The 17,580-nt window shown below is 35.8% G+C and overlaps 1 protein-coding gene across 3 annotated transcripts in view; it reads left to right on the top strand.

The window, feature by feature from the left end:
- The window catches only part of Kdm5a (lysine demethylase 5A), an 85,655-nt gene that overhangs the window by 46,225 nt on the left and 21,850 nt on the right, over nt 1-17,580 (top strand). For all 3 annotated transcript variants that reach the window (XR_013423218.1, XM_078015512.1, XM_005333964.5), the window contains 7 exons: nt 2,530-2,644; nt 5,152-5,507; nt 10,277-10,415; nt 13,525-13,704; nt 14,162-14,323; nt 15,686-16,237; nt 16,605-16,748. Coding sequence is in view for 2 of the 3 variants with exons in the window: in XM_078015512.1 (XP_077871638.1) it covers nt 2,530-2,644; nt 5,152-5,507; nt 10,277-10,415; nt 13,525-13,704; nt 14,162-14,323; nt 15,686-16,237; nt 16,605-16,748 (1,648 nt within the window). In the remaining variant the exon portion in view is untranslated. The remainder of the gene's footprint in view (nt 1-2,529; nt 2,645-5,151; nt 5,508-10,276; nt 10,416-13,524; nt 13,705-14,161; nt 14,324-15,685; nt 16,238-16,604; nt 16,749-17,580) is intronic.

Raw genomic sequence — 17,580 nt, forward strand, 5'->3', positions numbered from 1 at the left:
ATGTGCAGTTTATGACCTAGTGTTCTCTTCCTTCTTAGACATGTTTAATGACTTTTCAGATGAGATTTGTGAAACATGGTCCACAAGTCCACAAGCTTATGAAAATATGAAAGTTTACTTTTTCAAAAAGGTAGATGAGGGGCTGGGGATGTGACTCAAGTGGTAGCGTGCTTGCCTAGCATGTGTGAGGCACTGGGTTCAATTCTCAGCATCACATAAAAACAAAAATAAAGATATTGTGTCCACCTAAAACTAAAAAATAAATATTAAAAAAAAAGGTAGATGAAGCAGATGCCTGTGGATAATTGGAAAGCAGTAGTATTGTTTTCTTATGTGGAGGGAAAACCCAGAAAAAAAATATATCACTTATCGAAGAAGAAAAGAACATACTTAGTTCAAGACCATCCACCCTAAATTGATAGTAGCTAATTGATTCATTCATTCAGGTCCAAAATTCAAATTTCTTAACAACATAAATCAGGAATATTTAATAACACAGGATCTGAATAAAGTATTTTGAGTTTGGGTAACTTCATAATATACTTTTTATTAGAACTGTTCGCTTTACTAAAGGGGGTGATATATATTATTTCACATTTTTTCCCTCAAAAAGTCTCCTTTTTTGTTCCACTCTAGAGCATTCTTGGTGTTCTTCATACATACCAGGCATGCTCTTGCATTCTCACTTCTCTTCACTCAGAGTTCTCTTTCCACCATATCCAGGTGCTTGTTCTTGTACTTCTTTTAGGTCTTTTAAAACTATCACTTTTAGGCCAGGTATGGTGGCATACACCTGTAATCCCAGTGGCTTGGGAGACTGAAGCAAAAGGATTGTGAGTTCAAAGCCAGCCTCAGCAAGTTGGCAGGGCCCTAAGCAACTCAGTGAGACCCTGTTCTAAATACAACACAAAAAATAGCTAGGGATGTGGCTCAGTGGTTAAGTGTCCCTGGGTTCAATCCCCAGTACTCCAAAAAAGAAGAATCACTTTCTTGGACAGGCCTTTTCTCATAGTCCTTTATGAAATTGCAACCCTATCCTTTCCTACTTTGTTTTTATTCTAACTCTGTCATCTTTTGATACACCAATTTATTTATTTAATGTCATTTCTTCCATTCTCTCTCTCTCTCTAGGTGGGTGGGGGGTGGTGGTGGTAAGCACTGGGAATTGAACCCAGAGGCACATCCCCATTTGTTCATGGACCTTTATTTTATTTACTTATTTATAAGTGGTGCTAAGAATTGAACCCAGTGCCTCACACATGCTACAAAGCACTCTACCACTGAGCCACAACCTCAGCACCCCCAGCTCTTTTTTATTTTTTGAGACAGGGTTTTGTTAAGTTGTTTTGAGCCTTGCTAAGTTATTGGTCTGGCTTTGAACTTGTCATTTTCCTGCCTCAGCCTTCTGAATTGCTGGGATTATAGACTATGCCACCACACATGTCTATCTCCTCCATTCTTCCCTCTCTCCACCAGAATGTCAAAGATTTTGATTTTCATTGCTATATTTCTTGTGCTTACAAATACAGCATATAGCAGGTGCACAGTAAATATTTGTAAATAAATAAATGATACTACAGGCTAAAGGCAGGTGGCAGCAAAGAGTAACCTTGATGGATGTGGAAGAGGCTGTGGTTGGTTAAGGAGCATAGAAGGGTTATGCCTGATTTAATGCAATTCATATGCATTAACTTTTCTGTAGTATTATTTCATAGTCATTCCAACATATTCCTTATATCTGAATAGCTTTTGTCTATAATACTTAACATTGAATTCTAAATTACTTTGTGAAGTTTTGTTTTGTTTTTTTAAACCTACCAATTTATCAGAGAATCTTTGAGACTTTTTTTTTTTTTTGGTACTGGGAATTGAACCCAAGAGTGTTTACCGCACTGAACTACATCCCCAGACTTTTTTTTTAATTTTGATTTTGAGATAGGGTTTTGCTACATTGCTTAGGGCCTCAGTTGTTAAGGCTGACCTCAAACTTGTGATCCTCCTTCCTTGGCCTTCCAAGTTGCTGGGAATACAGGAATGTACTACTGTGCCTATCTCTTAAGAGATATTGCCCAGTAGATCTTACCTTGTCACTAAATGATCATTGAATCCCTTGGGGAATCTAATAAAAGCTTAGGGAACCTTTTAGAAAAGTGCATGTACACACAAGATTTTGAAACAATTTCAGGTGATTTGTTATTCTAAGGCAGGTTAAAGGCCCTTGTTTCAGATTGTAAACATTTTAACATACAGGATTTAGTTTTATTAATAAACTTAACATGGGTGAATTTATTTAATGTTGGAGATATTTAGCACTTACAGATTGGAAGAAATGTGACTTGGAGTGTTGAATCTTAGAATCATTAACTGAAGAGCTTAAAATTTTATTTTGAAGTGATTACCTTTATAATGGATTCTAATACCAGGATTCTAAGATTGCTTAGGTTTGAGTTCTGAATAGAGTAAGAGCCCTATTTTATATCAGAATGACTGAGTTATTCTTACTTATGGCTCAATATTATTTCACAACAGGCAAAGCTCAGATGGTGGGAGGACTAGGACCAAACTGACAGTAGAAGAATTGAAAGCCTTTGTCCAACAACTATTTAGTCTTCCATGTGTCATCAGCCAAGCTCGACAAGTAAAGGTGAAGTGTAAAATTCTTTTCTTGAGTAATATCCTTTGTAATATGGATAGCTATTTTGGTTTAACAAAATTGTATGTCTGTTTTTTTGTTCTGTTGGCTTCTTTTCTTATATATATACTGTTATTTAAGGTTATTTAGTAGGCAGTTTCTTAGTTTTATTCTTAGCCTTCATACCTTTTAACATTCTGGAACTAAGTAAACTAAAAAATTTTAATATTAAATTTGGGTCAGAGCTTCTATACATTTATTTATGTATTTATTTATTTTTGGTATCAAGGAGTGAACCCTTGGGTGCTTAACCACTGAGCCACATCCCTGGCCCTTTTTATTTCTATTTTGAGACAGGGTCTTTCTAAGTTGCTTAGAGCCTTGCTAAGTTGCTGAGGCTTGCTTTGAACTTGCAGTCCTTTTGCCTCAGTCTCCCGAGTTGCTGGTATTACAAACATGCACCATTGCACCTGGCTGAGACTTTATTTAAATAAAGGTAACTGAAACACAGTAAATTGGTTTTAAAATTTGAGTATAGCAGGAAGTTTCTAATACACATGAGCTTTTAAAAATACAGAGCTCTGAAATTATTCAGGTTCCAATGATTTAATGAATATGTAAAATCTCAAAAGTATGTTAGTTTGTATGTTTTGTAATATTTTGATAGTTTTTGTGTTTGGGAAGTGGCTAGGATGTTTAAAATAGCTCTTAAGAAGGCCATCAACTTGTAAAATGTAGTATAATTTATGATCTTACTTCATTTCATAAGAACATTTTCATTTTGGTAGTTAGCTACTTTCTTTTTCAATGGCTTTTTTCTGTAATCAATTGTGATACCACACATTCCTTCTTTTACTTCTCTTTGTTGTTTTTTTTCACTAGTAAGTGTTGGAGTGTATTAGGAGTCTCAGTCATTTTTTTCTTTTTGGTACCAGGGATTGAACCCCGGGGTGCTTAACCACTAAGCTACATCCCCAGTGCATTTGGTATTTTATTTAGAGACAGGATATCACTGAGTTGCTTAGGGCCTCATCAGCCATTTCTTTACTCTAGGTGTAACCTCTCCTGATATCTTCTTGTTTTGTCGAGTGTCATTAAATGTTATCTGCAACTGGTTGGTTCCCAGATCTCCAGCTTTCACTGTATTTCTTTTCTACAGATTTTGTATATTCAGATGCATACTCTGCATTTCTTGGCAAACTAATAGATATCTGAAAAACATTTTAATTAGTCAAATGAATCAAAATCCTTGATTCCTTTATATTCCTATACTCCATGTCCAATCTCTAAATAAGTGCTGCAATTACCTCCAAAATATATCCCACAGTGAACCATGTTTTTATCATGATCTCTGATTAAAATTGCTCTAGTATCGGGCTGGGGATATGGCTCAAGCGGTAGCTCGTTCGCCTGGCATGCGTGCAGCCCGGGTTCGATCCTCAGCACCACATACAAACGAAGACATTGTGTCTGCTAAGAACAAACAAACAAACAAATAAATATCAAAATTCTCTCTCCCTCTCTTAAAAAAATACTTTTTTAAAAAAATTGCTCTAGTATCATCATTGCTTGAAATTGCTCTGTGGCAGTTGCATCTGTGTCTTGTATTACCTCAATAGCCTCCTAGCTGCTTTCTCTTCTGCTTTTGTTCTTGGCAGTTTGTTATTTGTTTGGTAGCCGGAGTGTTTATCTAAAATATAACTCAAATCATAGAACTCACTTGTGGTTAAAATCATCCAGTGGTTTCCCAAAGCCATTAGAATGAAATCCAAACCCATAATCCATAAAACATTGTGTAATCTGAGCTCTGCTTATTCTTTACATCTCTCTTATCCACTTGTAACAGGACATCAAGCTTATTCCTTTTTAAAAGCTTTTGTAATAATATTTGTCCTGCCTGAACTATTTTTCTACTAGAATCTGCATATAGTTCCCACTCCCACTCCCTTGTTTTAGATTTGGTTCACTGTCTTCTGTGACTACCATTGCTAATAAATGTGCCTCCTGCTCCTCTGGTCATTCTGTGTTTTGTGTTGCCTTATTTTATTTTCAGAATACCTAATATTAACAAACTTTTTTTTTTTTCATGTTTATTGTCTGTCCACATATATTAGAGTATATGGTTTCCTGAAGACAAGGACTTTTTTATGTCTTTAGTATTGTGTGCCTAGAGCAGTGGCTACATCTAAGTTAGTAGTCATTAAGTATTTATTAAACGAATCAATTGTATTTTAAAAATAAGATTATGGATAGAATTACTGAGAAGCATAATGCTTTTAACTATTATATCTGAATATTTGATGCTATGATGGTGAGATTTATAAGAGAGTCTAGAATTGATAGCTTATCTGAACTCTATTCTATTTCATGCTTATTTGGTATCTTTAATTTGCTTTTTTTTTTTTGCACATTGTGAGGATGGAACTCAGGGCCTTGTACATTCTAGGGAAGTGTTCTCCAACTGAGCTATAGCCGCAATCAAAATTTTCTTTTCATTTTTATTTTTTTCACCTATTCAGAATTTGCTGGATGATGTAGAAGAATTTCACGAACGTGCTCAGGAGGCCATGATGGATGAAACGCCAGACTCTTCCAAACTTCAGATGTTGATAGACATGGGTTCTAGTCTCTATGTGGAGCTACCTGAATTGCCTCAACTTAAGCAAGAGCTACAGCAGGCTCGGTGGCTGGATGAAGTAAGACTGACCCTGTCAGATCCACAACAAGTCACTTTGGATGTCATGAAGAAACTGATTGACTCTGGAGTAGGGTTAGCACCCCACCATGCTGTGGAGAAAGCCATGGCTGAACTACAGGAGCTTCTCACTGTCTCTGAACGATGGGAAGAAAAGGCTAAGGTCTGCCTACAGGCAAGGTGAACACATATTTTGGTGACTGCTGCCTCTTTAATAACCAAGATAGAAGGAAGAATGGGAAGGAGAAACATAAGGGCCTGTTTCATTACATGTTTATTTAAATGTTTTGTGTCTCCTTTACCAGTCACTGAGTTATCAAATGGTGCTGTAAGTAGGTAGACTGTTTCACATATGTGCAAACTATTGTGTTGAGTACTTTGTATGGTATCTTTAAATGATACAAAGTAGTGTTTTGTTAAGAGCCACAATTAATGATATAATTAGGAAATAATAGTTATAAAGCTCATTGAAATATCTTTTTATTAATCGAGAGGTTTGGAAAAATCTTATAGGAACAAGGAGAGATCTGAGCTTGGATGGTGAGTTAAAAAGCTTATGAGAAAAGTAAGAATTTGAGGAGAATCTTGAAGAATGAGTAGGATTGAAGTAAGGTAGGGGGAAATATGAGAAATGATGTAAGCAAAGTTTAAGGACTATGTTCAGATGACAGAAAATAAATGATACCAGAGTGGAAGACTTTTGCAGGAAAATAATAAGAAATAGGAATCAGGTTAGAGTTGCATTAGCATTGGTACCCCATTGGACTTTATGAGATTTAAGTAAAGGGGTCATAATATTTGACTATATTTCAGTTAATTTGGCTAGTAATTAATCATGGAATTTTTTGGTGAAAGCATTTCTCCAGCAGCTGATTAATAGCTCCATAATTTTCTATTATGAGGATAAGACAATGGGTGCTCAGAGTAGTTACATGGTTATTAAGTGACATAGCTAAAATTTAAAGCCTCTTGCAATCCTCCCTTGCAATCTATGCACATAACTACTTTGTAGGAAACTCTTTAGGTGACTTAATTAACACAGCTCTACTTTCTTAAGAGGAGTCTCCATGGTTGCTGGATTCTTTGCTCTTCAGGTGCCATGCAGAATGTGTTAAAGTTTATTCATAGCTTTATTCTGAACTAGATGGAAGCATATTAATTGGGTAAATCTAAATGATTTTGGAATATAAAACTATGTTTTGGTATACTTGATGCAACTGATAGTAGTCTACTAAAATAAAGTTTTATTGGGAGTAATATTTGAAAATTTTCTTTTCCCAATCTCCTGTATTTAATTAGTTACCAAGTTCTGATGTTTTTGCAAACAAAATATCTCATCTCTCTTTTTTAACTCCAATGTCACAGACCTAATTGTAGTCCTTTTATATTTTCCCTTTATCTTTTCTGTTCAGTAAATATTATAGAGTACCTACCAGTACCTCTTAGTTACATGGTTATTAAGTGACATAGCTAAAATTTAAAGCCTCTTGCAATCCTCCCTTGCAATCTATGCACATAACTACTTTGTAGGAATAGTAGTATCTGCACTATTTCTAAGTTCTGTGGAGACAGTAGTAAATAAGACACATAAGGTCTCTCTTCTGTCATAGAATTAACGTTCTAGTGGAGAGAGAGAGAGAGAGAGAGAGAGAGAGAGAGAGAGAGAGAGAGAGGAGGGAGGGAGGAGAGAGAGAGGAGGGAGGGAGGGAGGGAGGGAGGGAGGGAGGGAGGGATGGATAAATAGGTTAATTTCAGATAATAAGTGTCATGAATAAAATAAAATTAATGAAGAAACAGGTTAGTGGAGATAGTTGGAGATACAATCTTTTCCATCTTCTGTTAGAATTATCTTTCTGAAACACATCCTTAATATTCTTGATCTCACAGCATTGGTTATTAAGTCCTTATCATTCTTGGTATTTGTATTCTTTGCCTTTGACCTTCTCTCTGCCTTTCAAATAATGGCTTTCCTCAAGATTCTAAACTAGATCTTTTTCTTTTTTCACTCTCTGTAATCTCCTTGGAAATTTCATTGGCTCTATTTACCATCTTTATAGTGAATAACTCTTAAATTCTCATCAGTAATATAAATGTCTTTCATAGATAACCTCTGCTTTTTAGATAATTCCAGTAGATGTCCCTGGCAGGTACCTCAAATTCCCTGTATCCAAATTGGATTAAATCCTCATACCAGCCCTCTTTTTTGTTTCTTTATTCTGTGAATTATAACATCTTGCACAAATTTGAACAAGCAAGTACTTTAGTAGCTACCTTTTTTATTCCTTACCCTTAGAGTCAATCATATGAAATATATTTTTCTTCATTAGGTGTAGAATTATTCTAGGTTGATAACTTTTTTTTTTTTTTTTTGGTACAGGGATTGCACTCAGGGATGCTAAACAACTGAGCCACATCCCCAGCTTTTTTAAATATTTGATTTAGAGACAGGGTCTAAGTTGCTGAGACTGGCTTTTTTTTTTTCCTTCATGTTTTATTTATTTTTTGTCATACATGACAGAATGTATTTTGACATGTAATACATACATGGAATGCACATACATCAATCATAATGTCTATTCTGCTGCCCTTCCTATCCCCCCCTATTCCTCCCCTCCTCTGAGACAGGCTTTGAACTCAAGATCTTCCTGCCTCAGCCTCCGGGGCTGTTGGGACTACAGGCGTATGCCACTGAGCCCGGCTTGATAATTATTTTGTCTCAGTACTTTGAATATATCTCTTTTTTAAATTTTTTTTTTATATCTTATTTTGTTTATTTATTTTTATGTGGTGCTGAGGGATTGAACTCAGGGTCTCACATGTGCGAGGCGAGAGTTCTACCGCTGGACCACAACTCCAGTCCCTTTAAATATATCTTGTCTGCTGTTTTGAAGAGAATCATTTTGCTTGGGCTGCTTGTAGGATTTTTTTTTTTTTTTTTTTTTTTTTTACCTTTCCTTTCCCTTGGACTGCTGTCATAGTAGTTTAGGTCATTAGCATCAGGTTCTGCCAGTGGTCTAACCCTCTCTGATCTGTTCTCTACACTGTCACTAGTGTTGTGCTAATGGTGTCCCTTTTTCATTTCCTTTTTTAGAGCCTTTCCCTATTTTCCCAATGCCCTCAGGATGCAGTCCAGATTCCTCCACCTAGTTTATAAGGCCATTTGTTATCTAACTCCTTGCTTAATTACATGTTGCCTCATCTTTTGTCATTCTTCCTCATATTCTATGTTCCAAATATAGTACCTTCCCACCCCAGTTCCTCAAACATATCATGTTATTTCTTTCTCAAGATCTTTGTGTGTGTTTATTTTTTTCTTCTGTGGAGCACTGTTACTTCTGCTCATTCTCTGTGGTGTGCTTCTTACCACTCCTGCCCTGTCCTTTCCCCACCTTTTCTGATTTGCTTCTATTCAGAAAGGATGAGAAAGCTTAAATGTCAGCAAGGCTTCTTTCACTTGTTAAGTCAATTAGATCCTTCTACTATGTATTTTGGTAGCACCTTCACTTTTCTTTATCATTGCAGGTATCACAGTGCATCATAACTCCTTATGAATAATCCTCACCACAAGATTAAAAAGTTTCATGAATGATGAAACCACTCTGACTTTGAAGCTGTCTGTTGCTTTACATAGTGAAATTCATGGCTCTCAAAATTTCTAATCTGCTTGCATCTTTTTTTCTTGCCAAATCCCCTCACTCCACCTGCCTCCTTGCATCCACCACATTGCCCCCATCTGAAACTGAACTACCAGCTTCTTTGTTTTCCACACACAAAAAAACTTTATTTACAGTTGAAAATGTAAACAGATAATCATGGTTCTGAATCTGTGATACTTTCAGGGTCTCTCTTGATCAAATGGGGTCATAGCTGGCAGGAGAGCAAACACAGAGGCTAGGTCAGTTTATTTGACTCAAAAAGAATCACTCAGAGCAAGGGATAATCTGATTCAGTTTTGTTCTGAACTACATTTCCCCACACTGTGATATTACCACAGGCAAATTGCTTATTGTTGGGGTCTGTGGGTACATTCTCGGTCTTTCTCATCACATGAGTGATTTTTCCTGTGGAATGTAATCCCTTTGTATCTTACTGACACCCCATATTTTCAAAAAGAAATAGATGTGGAATGATGACAGGTAATCACAGGCCTTTTTAGTTTAGGACACACTAGAGCCAAAAGGACTCTTTTGAATTCTCCACTGCAGAACTGCCTGTAGCTCTCAGCCATCTTAGGCACATCTGTGAACAGTTCTGTCTTCATGAGGCCAGCTTCATAGCCACTACCTCAACCTCTTTTTAAATGGTTGTCTCCTGGTTTTATTTCTTTAACCTTTCATTTGATAAAATCATACTTCTTTAAGGCCTGGTCAAAGCTCTGAATTCTTCTGGGCAGAAGTAATTACTACTTCCTACAGTTGTGAGTCCATAGTAATTTTATTCTTAGTATAATTCTTATCTTGTATTCTGATTAATTGAGAATAAGGTGTATGTTTTATTCATCTTGTTTAACTAGTTATTAATGAATGTAGTAAATTAAATGTACATGGTTAACATTAATAGATTTCTAGTCTATTGCCTTCTGCACTGCTAATAAATATGCATCTTTGACCATTTCAGGTATTATAGAGAGCTAGAGTAGAGGCAGTCCAGTGCTGGGTAGTAAAAGGAGCTTGGTGCTGAAACTCATTCTGAATCAGTACTTCAGGTGTGTCATTTATTACATTAAATGACTTTGGAGAAAACAATTTATCTTCTTTGAGTTAAAGTTTTCTTATGTATAAAGTGAAAATAAAGATGATAACTGATTTGCCTCCTTTATAGAATTGTGGTAGGGATTAAATGAAATCATGTATATCAACATTGTCTATACATTATAAAGAACTGTTCAAATGTTGGTATTATTTGAACTTTTCCTCATGCATCTCACCCTATTTTTATTGTTCTTTTAGACCTAGGCACAGTGTGGCAAGTTTAGAAAGCATTGTGAATGAAGCTAAGAACATTCCAGCCTTTCTACCCAATGTGTTGTCCCTGAAAGAAGCCTTACAAAAGGCTCGAGAATGGACAGCTAAAGTAGAAGCTATTCAGGTAAGCAGACTTTTGTATTAACCTACCCATCATGTAGTACCTATCTCAGAATTGAAACCTTTATACCTTTAATTATTTAAAATAGAATAATCACAGTAAAATAATAATGGTACTTAAAATTCACTTACTTTGTTTGATTTTGTAATAAATATTACCTACTTAAACATTAATAAGTTTTGTTCTGAAAAGTGATAAAACTTAGCTATTCAACTCTTACTAGTAGCTTTTTTTGTTTTTTAACCTGCTGTCTAAGTATGAATTACTGTTAAAATAAGAGGCAGAAAAATAAAATGAAATTAACATTTACTAAGCACCACAATACTCTTGTGTACTAAAATACCTAAAAAGGTGTTTGGGAACAGGAATATACTGGAAAGGGTATAAAGAAAGATAGGACTCTGGGAGTTCATAATCCGCGTGAATCAAATGTGTGAAATATGATATGTCAAGAGCTTTGTAATGTTTTGAACAACTAATAATAAAAAAAATTTTAAAAATAAAATAAAAACAACAATTAAGAGATTCAAGTGGAAAAAAAAAAAGAAAAGACTCTGGGGATGGGGTTTTGTAGCTCAGTGGTAGAGTGCTCACCTAGCACATATGAGGCATGGGTTTGGTCCTTAGCACCACATAAAAGTAAATAAAAGTAACAGCAGATGGAGTAAAAAAAAAAAAAATAGAGAAGAAAGAAATATAGGGCTTTGGCTTCAAAATAGCAAATTTTCTAGGTGGAACAACATATTAAAACAGTGAAGTCAGTGCTAAAAAGTATGCTTAGACTGTAAAAAACCATTAAGTAGCATCTACAGTACTATATGTGTAAATATTCTTAGTTGTAGAAATATATTCAAAGAAAAGGAGAATCAAATCACTTTCAGTAAACTGCTAACCCAACAAAGAACATGTGCTAGGTATTAAGTTTTAATGACTTCTCTTTTACTATCTGAATTTTCAGTTGACTTACCTGCCACTGTTTTTTTTTTTTTTCCTTTTCTTTTAAAAATTACCTCTGTTTTCCTCAGGGTAGTTTCTTTGTTTTGCCTTTGACCTGTCTCAGGCAGTTGGTTGTCCTGAAAATCTGATAATCCTTAAACATGATTTATGATTGAAAGACCTAGTTGACAAGCTGTCCTGCATCTCCTTTGTAATTTTGAAATAATTATTTCTTTTAGGCTCTTCCCTTCATTGGAGTATTAACTTTTAGGCTCTGTGTAAGATTCTGTTGATAGGCAGACTTTTCTTTAAAATACTTGGGTTTGGAGTAGGCTGGGTCTAGAAGGTGTTCTATAGACAAATAGCTATGGTTGGGCACAAGGGGGATAATAGTAATAATTGTAATTCTTTTTCTTTCTTTTCTTTTTTTCTTTCTTTTTCTTCTGGGATTGCACTTGGGCACTTAACCATTGAGTCACATCCCTAATCCTTCTTATATTTTATTTAGAGACAAGATCTCACAGAATTGCTTAGGGCCTTGCTAAGTTGCTTAGGCTGACTTTCATCTTACAATCCTCCTGCCTCAGCTCCGAGTCACTGGGATTACAGGTGTTTGCCACCATGCCTGAATATAAATGTTATTTCTCGGTCCTAAAATGTGAGCTTTTTGATCTATTCCATTTAGCTATCCTTATCTTGGTACCATAATGATTTAATTATGTCATTAAAATATCTCATGGGACTAGAACCTCTTTGTTATTTTTTTTTAATTCATCGGTCTTTTTTCTGTTTGTTTCCCATATGCTTCCGTGTATTTCTCAAAATGAGTTTACAGGCAAATGCTTCATTAGATACATGAGAAATAACTTTTTACTGGAATGTAGTATTTAAGTTCTAGAGATAATAATGGTTTTGTTATATGGCAATATAGAAACATTGTTAACTTAGAAAGAAAGTACTCATTCTATCCTCTGATTATATAACATAAAATGGAAGTGGTTATTAGAACTAAAATCCTGCTTTTAGGTTTGTGTTCATAGAAAATTAAATTTGTCTATAATGGTACACTTGATTTCAACACTGTTGAAATGATGATTCCATTGTCCTAGATAACATTAAATATTTGTTTCCATCAATTAGCAAATTCATTTCCTCATTCCTAATTGTATTTATGCTATCTTTCCCTCAGATTGTCCTTTGAATAAATTTTTATATCTTACTTGTTCTCTTATTAATAAAGTAAATAAGATCTTTGATTACATGTTCATTAAAAAATGAATGTATGCCAGGCACAGTGGTACACTCCTGTAATATCAGCAGCTTGAGAAGCTAAGGCAAGAGGATCGCAGGTTCCAAGCCAGCCTCAGCAAAAGTGAGGTGCTAAGCAACTCAGTGAGACCCTGTCTCTAAATAAAATAAAAATAGGGCTGGGGATGTGGCTCAGTGGTCCAGTGCCCCTGAGTCAAACCCCAGTACCAAAAAAAAAAAAAAAAAAAGTATATAGAAGACCAGTGGAGTAGAAGAAGGGAGGAGGGAAGGGCCTGAATACAGGAATGACATCTATACAAATTATGCTCTATATATGTTATATATGTACATATGTGTGAATCACGTGTATGTATATATATATATATATATATATATATATATATATATATATATATATCACAATTATATATCACACTAATTAAAATAACATTAATCTCAGTGGCTTAGGAGGCCAAGGCAGGAGGATTTCATGTTCAAGGCTAGCCTCAGCAGCTTAGTAAAACTGTCTCAAAAGATACAAAATGAGCTGGGGTATGGTCCTGGGTTTAATTCCCAGTGCCCCTCTGCCCAGCCAAAAAAAAGGGATAACTTTAATAATAGAAGGCAGTTAATAGAATAGAGCAAACAGATTGGGAAGGTACTAGGGAATGATGTTGGTCAAATTATATTACGTGTATTTACAAAAATGGCATAAGCTGTTATAATGCACCAATTAAAATTTAAAACTTATTTTAATGTATAACTTTTAAATAAAATAGGGCATTGAAAGTTATATTAATTCAAGAGATACAATTAGTTTTATTTATACAAAAATCAACAGTAAACTTTTTGTAAATTCTTCCAATAGTCTATTGCTAGGCTCCCTAATAGAACTCACATTGTATGAGAATCTATTTTTGTTTTGCAGAGTGGCAGCAACTATGCTTATTTGGAGCAGCTTGAGTGTTTATCTGCTAAAGGGCGCCCTATCCCTGTGCGCCTTGATGCACTGCCCCAAGTGGAGTCACAGGTAGCAGCAGCACGGGCATGGAGAGAACGGACTGGGCGGACCTTTCTTAAGAAGAATTCCAGCCATACGTTGTTACAGGTAAAGAATACTTTATATACACTTCAGCACTATAATCAGTAGCCGATAAATAAATACCTATAAGTAGTAGTATTTGGTAAGGGAGGTAATCTTTCTCAGAAGCACACATTTAAACTAAAACTCACTGTCATTTTGTCTTGCACAGTTGAACATAGTAGTTAAGAGCATAGGCTTTGGAATAAGAGTTTCAGATTTGAGGACTGGCTCCCTAATTACCAACCCTATGTCCTTGGATAAGTTGCTTCCTTTCTGACTCTTAGTTTCTCTTATTTGTAAAATGTGGAATATAATACCTCCTACATAAAGTTGTTCTGAAGATTGAATTAGGTAAGTTGTATTAAGTCCTTAAGAAAGTGCCTGGGACATGGTGAGTTGTCTATAAATGGTTCCTTCTATTAGTTTCACTTTTTAACATTGTTTTGAAAATGATAGTTCATATTTGATTTTATTTTTGTAGGTGCTAAGTCCCCGGACTGACATTGGTGTATATGGGAGTGGTAAAAACAGAAGGAAAAAAGTAAAAGAACTAATAGAAAAAGAAAAAGAAAAGGACCTGGACCTTGAACCTTTGAGTGATCTGGAGGAAGGACTAGAAGAAACCAGAGACACAGCTATGGTGGTAAGAAACTGTGTAATACATAGTGAGTTTGCTTTCTGAATGCAAAAATCTGTGAAGATATTAGCAGATTTACTGTTTTTAACTATTTTTACTTTCATATACTTTCTCTTTGTGTGTGTGTGTGTGTGTATGTTTGTAATGGTAGTACAGAAAAGGTTAGTGCTCTGCTTTCTTCCCAAAATTGTTTTATCTTTTTCACCCCTCCCTCTCTCTCTCTCTCTCTCTCTCTCTCTCTCTCTCTCTCTATATATATATATATATATATATATATATATATATATATATACACACACACACACACACACACACCTTTATTTTATTTTTATGTGGTACTGAGGATTGAACCCAGTGCCTTGCACCTGCTAGGCAAGAGCTCTACTGCTGAGCCACAACCCCAGTCCCCATATCTCTATTCTTTGTTATTTTAGTTTTAGGTGGACACAATATCTTTATTTTACATTTATGTGGTGCTGAGGATCGTACCCAATGCCTCATGCATGCTAGGCGAGCACTCTACTACTGAGACACAATCCCAGCCCCCTTTATTGTTATTTTTATAGTTGTGTCATATTTCACAAAGTTGCCCATAATTTGCTAAGTTGTTTTCTTTCTTATTTTTTTTCGGGACTCTGGGCATCAAACCCAAGACATGTCTCTCATATGCTAGGCAAGTATTCTACCACTTAGCTGCACCTTTAGTCTGTTGAATAGTTTTCTAATATTAAATAATTTACCTGATACTAAGTTTCCTGTTATAACTAAGAAAGTGAACTTCTTTGTGTAGTTCTTACATTTTAAAAATTATTTTCCTACTCTTGATTAATCTTATAACTAGAGTTGCTGGCTTCATACCCAAGATGTTTGATTTCAAGGCATACTTCTTTCTCCTCACTTTTGTGGTACTAGGGATTTAACCCAAGGGCACTTTATCTCTTAGCTACATTCCCAGCCCTGTTCTTTATGTATTTGAGACAAGGTTTTACTAAGTTGCAGAGGCTGCCCTCAAACTTGTGATTCTCCTGCCTCAGCCTCCGGAGTTGCTGGGTTTTCAGATATGTGCTAATCACACTGAGCAAGGAGTACCCTCTTTCTGTTCTGCCCTACAGAAGAATTTAAAGTATTCTATTGAAGTAAATTGTCAAATCTGGTTGCACTTTGCCTGTTTCCCAGATGAGGAATGTTTATGTGGATACTGGCTGGGTACCCAAATTTTAGGAAATTGTTTACAACTGATTTTTTTTTTTAAAGATATGCTTTGTTATCATGAGGCCACATTTGGAGAAAGATTCCTCAGCCATAAATATTTGTTATTATGGGGTGTATTGTAGTGACTTCTTTCAGTGAAATGTTTGTCATATACAGGTGGCAGTTTTCAAAGAACGAGAACAAAAAGAGATTGAAGCCATGCATTCTCTCAGAGCAGCCAACCTAGCCAAGATGACAATGGTGGACCGCATAGAAGAAGTAAAATTTTGCATCTGTCGCAAGACGGCCAGTGGGTTTATGCTACAGTGTGAGCTCTGCAAAGACTGGTTCCATAACAGCTGTGTTCCCCTTCCTAAATCAGGTTCCCAGAAAAAAGGTTCCAGCTGGCAGGCTAAAGAAGTAAAATTCCTTTGCCCTCTTTGTATGCGTTCTCGAAGGCCCAGGCTAGAGACTATTCTGTCACTGCTTGTATCCCTTCAGAAGTTGCCTGTACGGTTGCCTGAAGGAGAGGCCCTACAATGTTTGACAGAACGTGCCATGAGTTGGCAAGATCGGGCACGGCAGGCCCTAGCCACAGATGAACTATCCTCTGCCTTAGCCAAGCTCTCTGTGTTAAGTCAGCGTATGGTGGAACAGGCAGCTCGGGAAAAAACTGAAAAGATCATCAGTGCAGAACTCCAAAAAGCAGCCGCCAATCCAGACTTACAGGCAAGTTTAGCATTTATATTCTTTTTCAATTTTATATGGTAGTGTTTGTCAGTGTGTGAACAGTAAATCAGTTGTACCAATTGACTGGGAAATAACACTAATTTGTCAGTAATTGTATTATTCTTGGCATCTTCCTTCTACATACATTCATAGTATTTTCTTTGAGTACCTATTTAGGTCCTTTTAGTGAAATATTATCTGAAATATCATTCAGGTAGACATTAGCAACATAATCAAATAATCTAATTTCTACTAACTGAGGAACTATTAGGCTTTGCAGGTTCAATACATTTTATTATCTCTAGCACTTACTAATTACTCATTTTTAGTCTATCTCTCTGTTCATCTTGGAATCTTTGCTATTTAGGGACACTTACCCAGTTTCCAGCAGTCTGCTTTTAACCGGGCGGTAAGCAGTGTATCATCTTCCCCTCGACAAACAATGGACTACGATGATGAAGAAACAGATTCTGATGAAGACATTCGGGAGACATATGGCTATGACATGAAGGTAATTATACAGATAAGCAGTCTGAGTACATACCTGTCCAGTGAGTTTGTTTTTATTTTTATTTATGTATGTATGTATATACCAGGGACTGAACGCAGGGGCATTTAACCACTGAGCCACATCCTCAGCCCTTTTCATTTTTTATTTGGGGATAGAATCTCACTAAATTGCTTGGGGCTCGTAAGTTGCTGAGGCTGGCCCTCAAGTTTGTGATCCTCCTGCATCAGTTCGTGAATTTCTGTAATTACAGGCATAGTGCTACTGTGCTGGGCAAGTTTGTCTGTAAAAAAGCTATTGAATGCTGATGAGGCCTGAAAGGGGAAGAAAAAGTGAGTCATTTATTTGTCCTGAGTTTATGGTGATTATAGTCTTTCAAACTCTAAGGGGGAAAACAAAGATATATTGCTAAAACAACTTTTTAAAAAGAATTTTTTAAAAACTGTGTTTTTTTCCTTTTCCTTCATAATTCCTTGTGACCTAGAGGGACTAGAAGAAATATGCCTGGATGTTATTGAAAGATTTTTTTTCTTTGAGTTACTAAAGTGTACCTATTCATGTATAAGAATCCTATTCTAGGGCTAATCAGTATGATTATTTTGATAATGACACCACACTGGTGGTGAAGAGGTTTTGGCAAGTTTGTATTGGATCCAGTTGGCCTTGTATTGTCACTTAGTATTAGGTACAAGTCGTTTACTTTTTGCCTGAATTATTTAATATGATACTCAGTTGCTCTGTTTAGAATTTGTGTTGGTAACCTGGGAGTTTGTATCTGAGACTGTTTCCGTAGAACATGAGAGAATTTCATCTCTACCCCTTGACTACCTTTTTG

The sequence above is a fragment of the Ictidomys tridecemlineatus genome, chromosome 6, assembly GCF_052094955.1.
Source record: "Ictidomys tridecemlineatus isolate mIctTri1 chromosome 6, mIctTri1.hap1, whole genome shotgun sequence".
Classification (NCBI taxonomy): Eukaryota; Metazoa; Chordata; class Mammalia; order Rodentia; family Sciuridae; genus Ictidomys; species Ictidomys tridecemlineatus.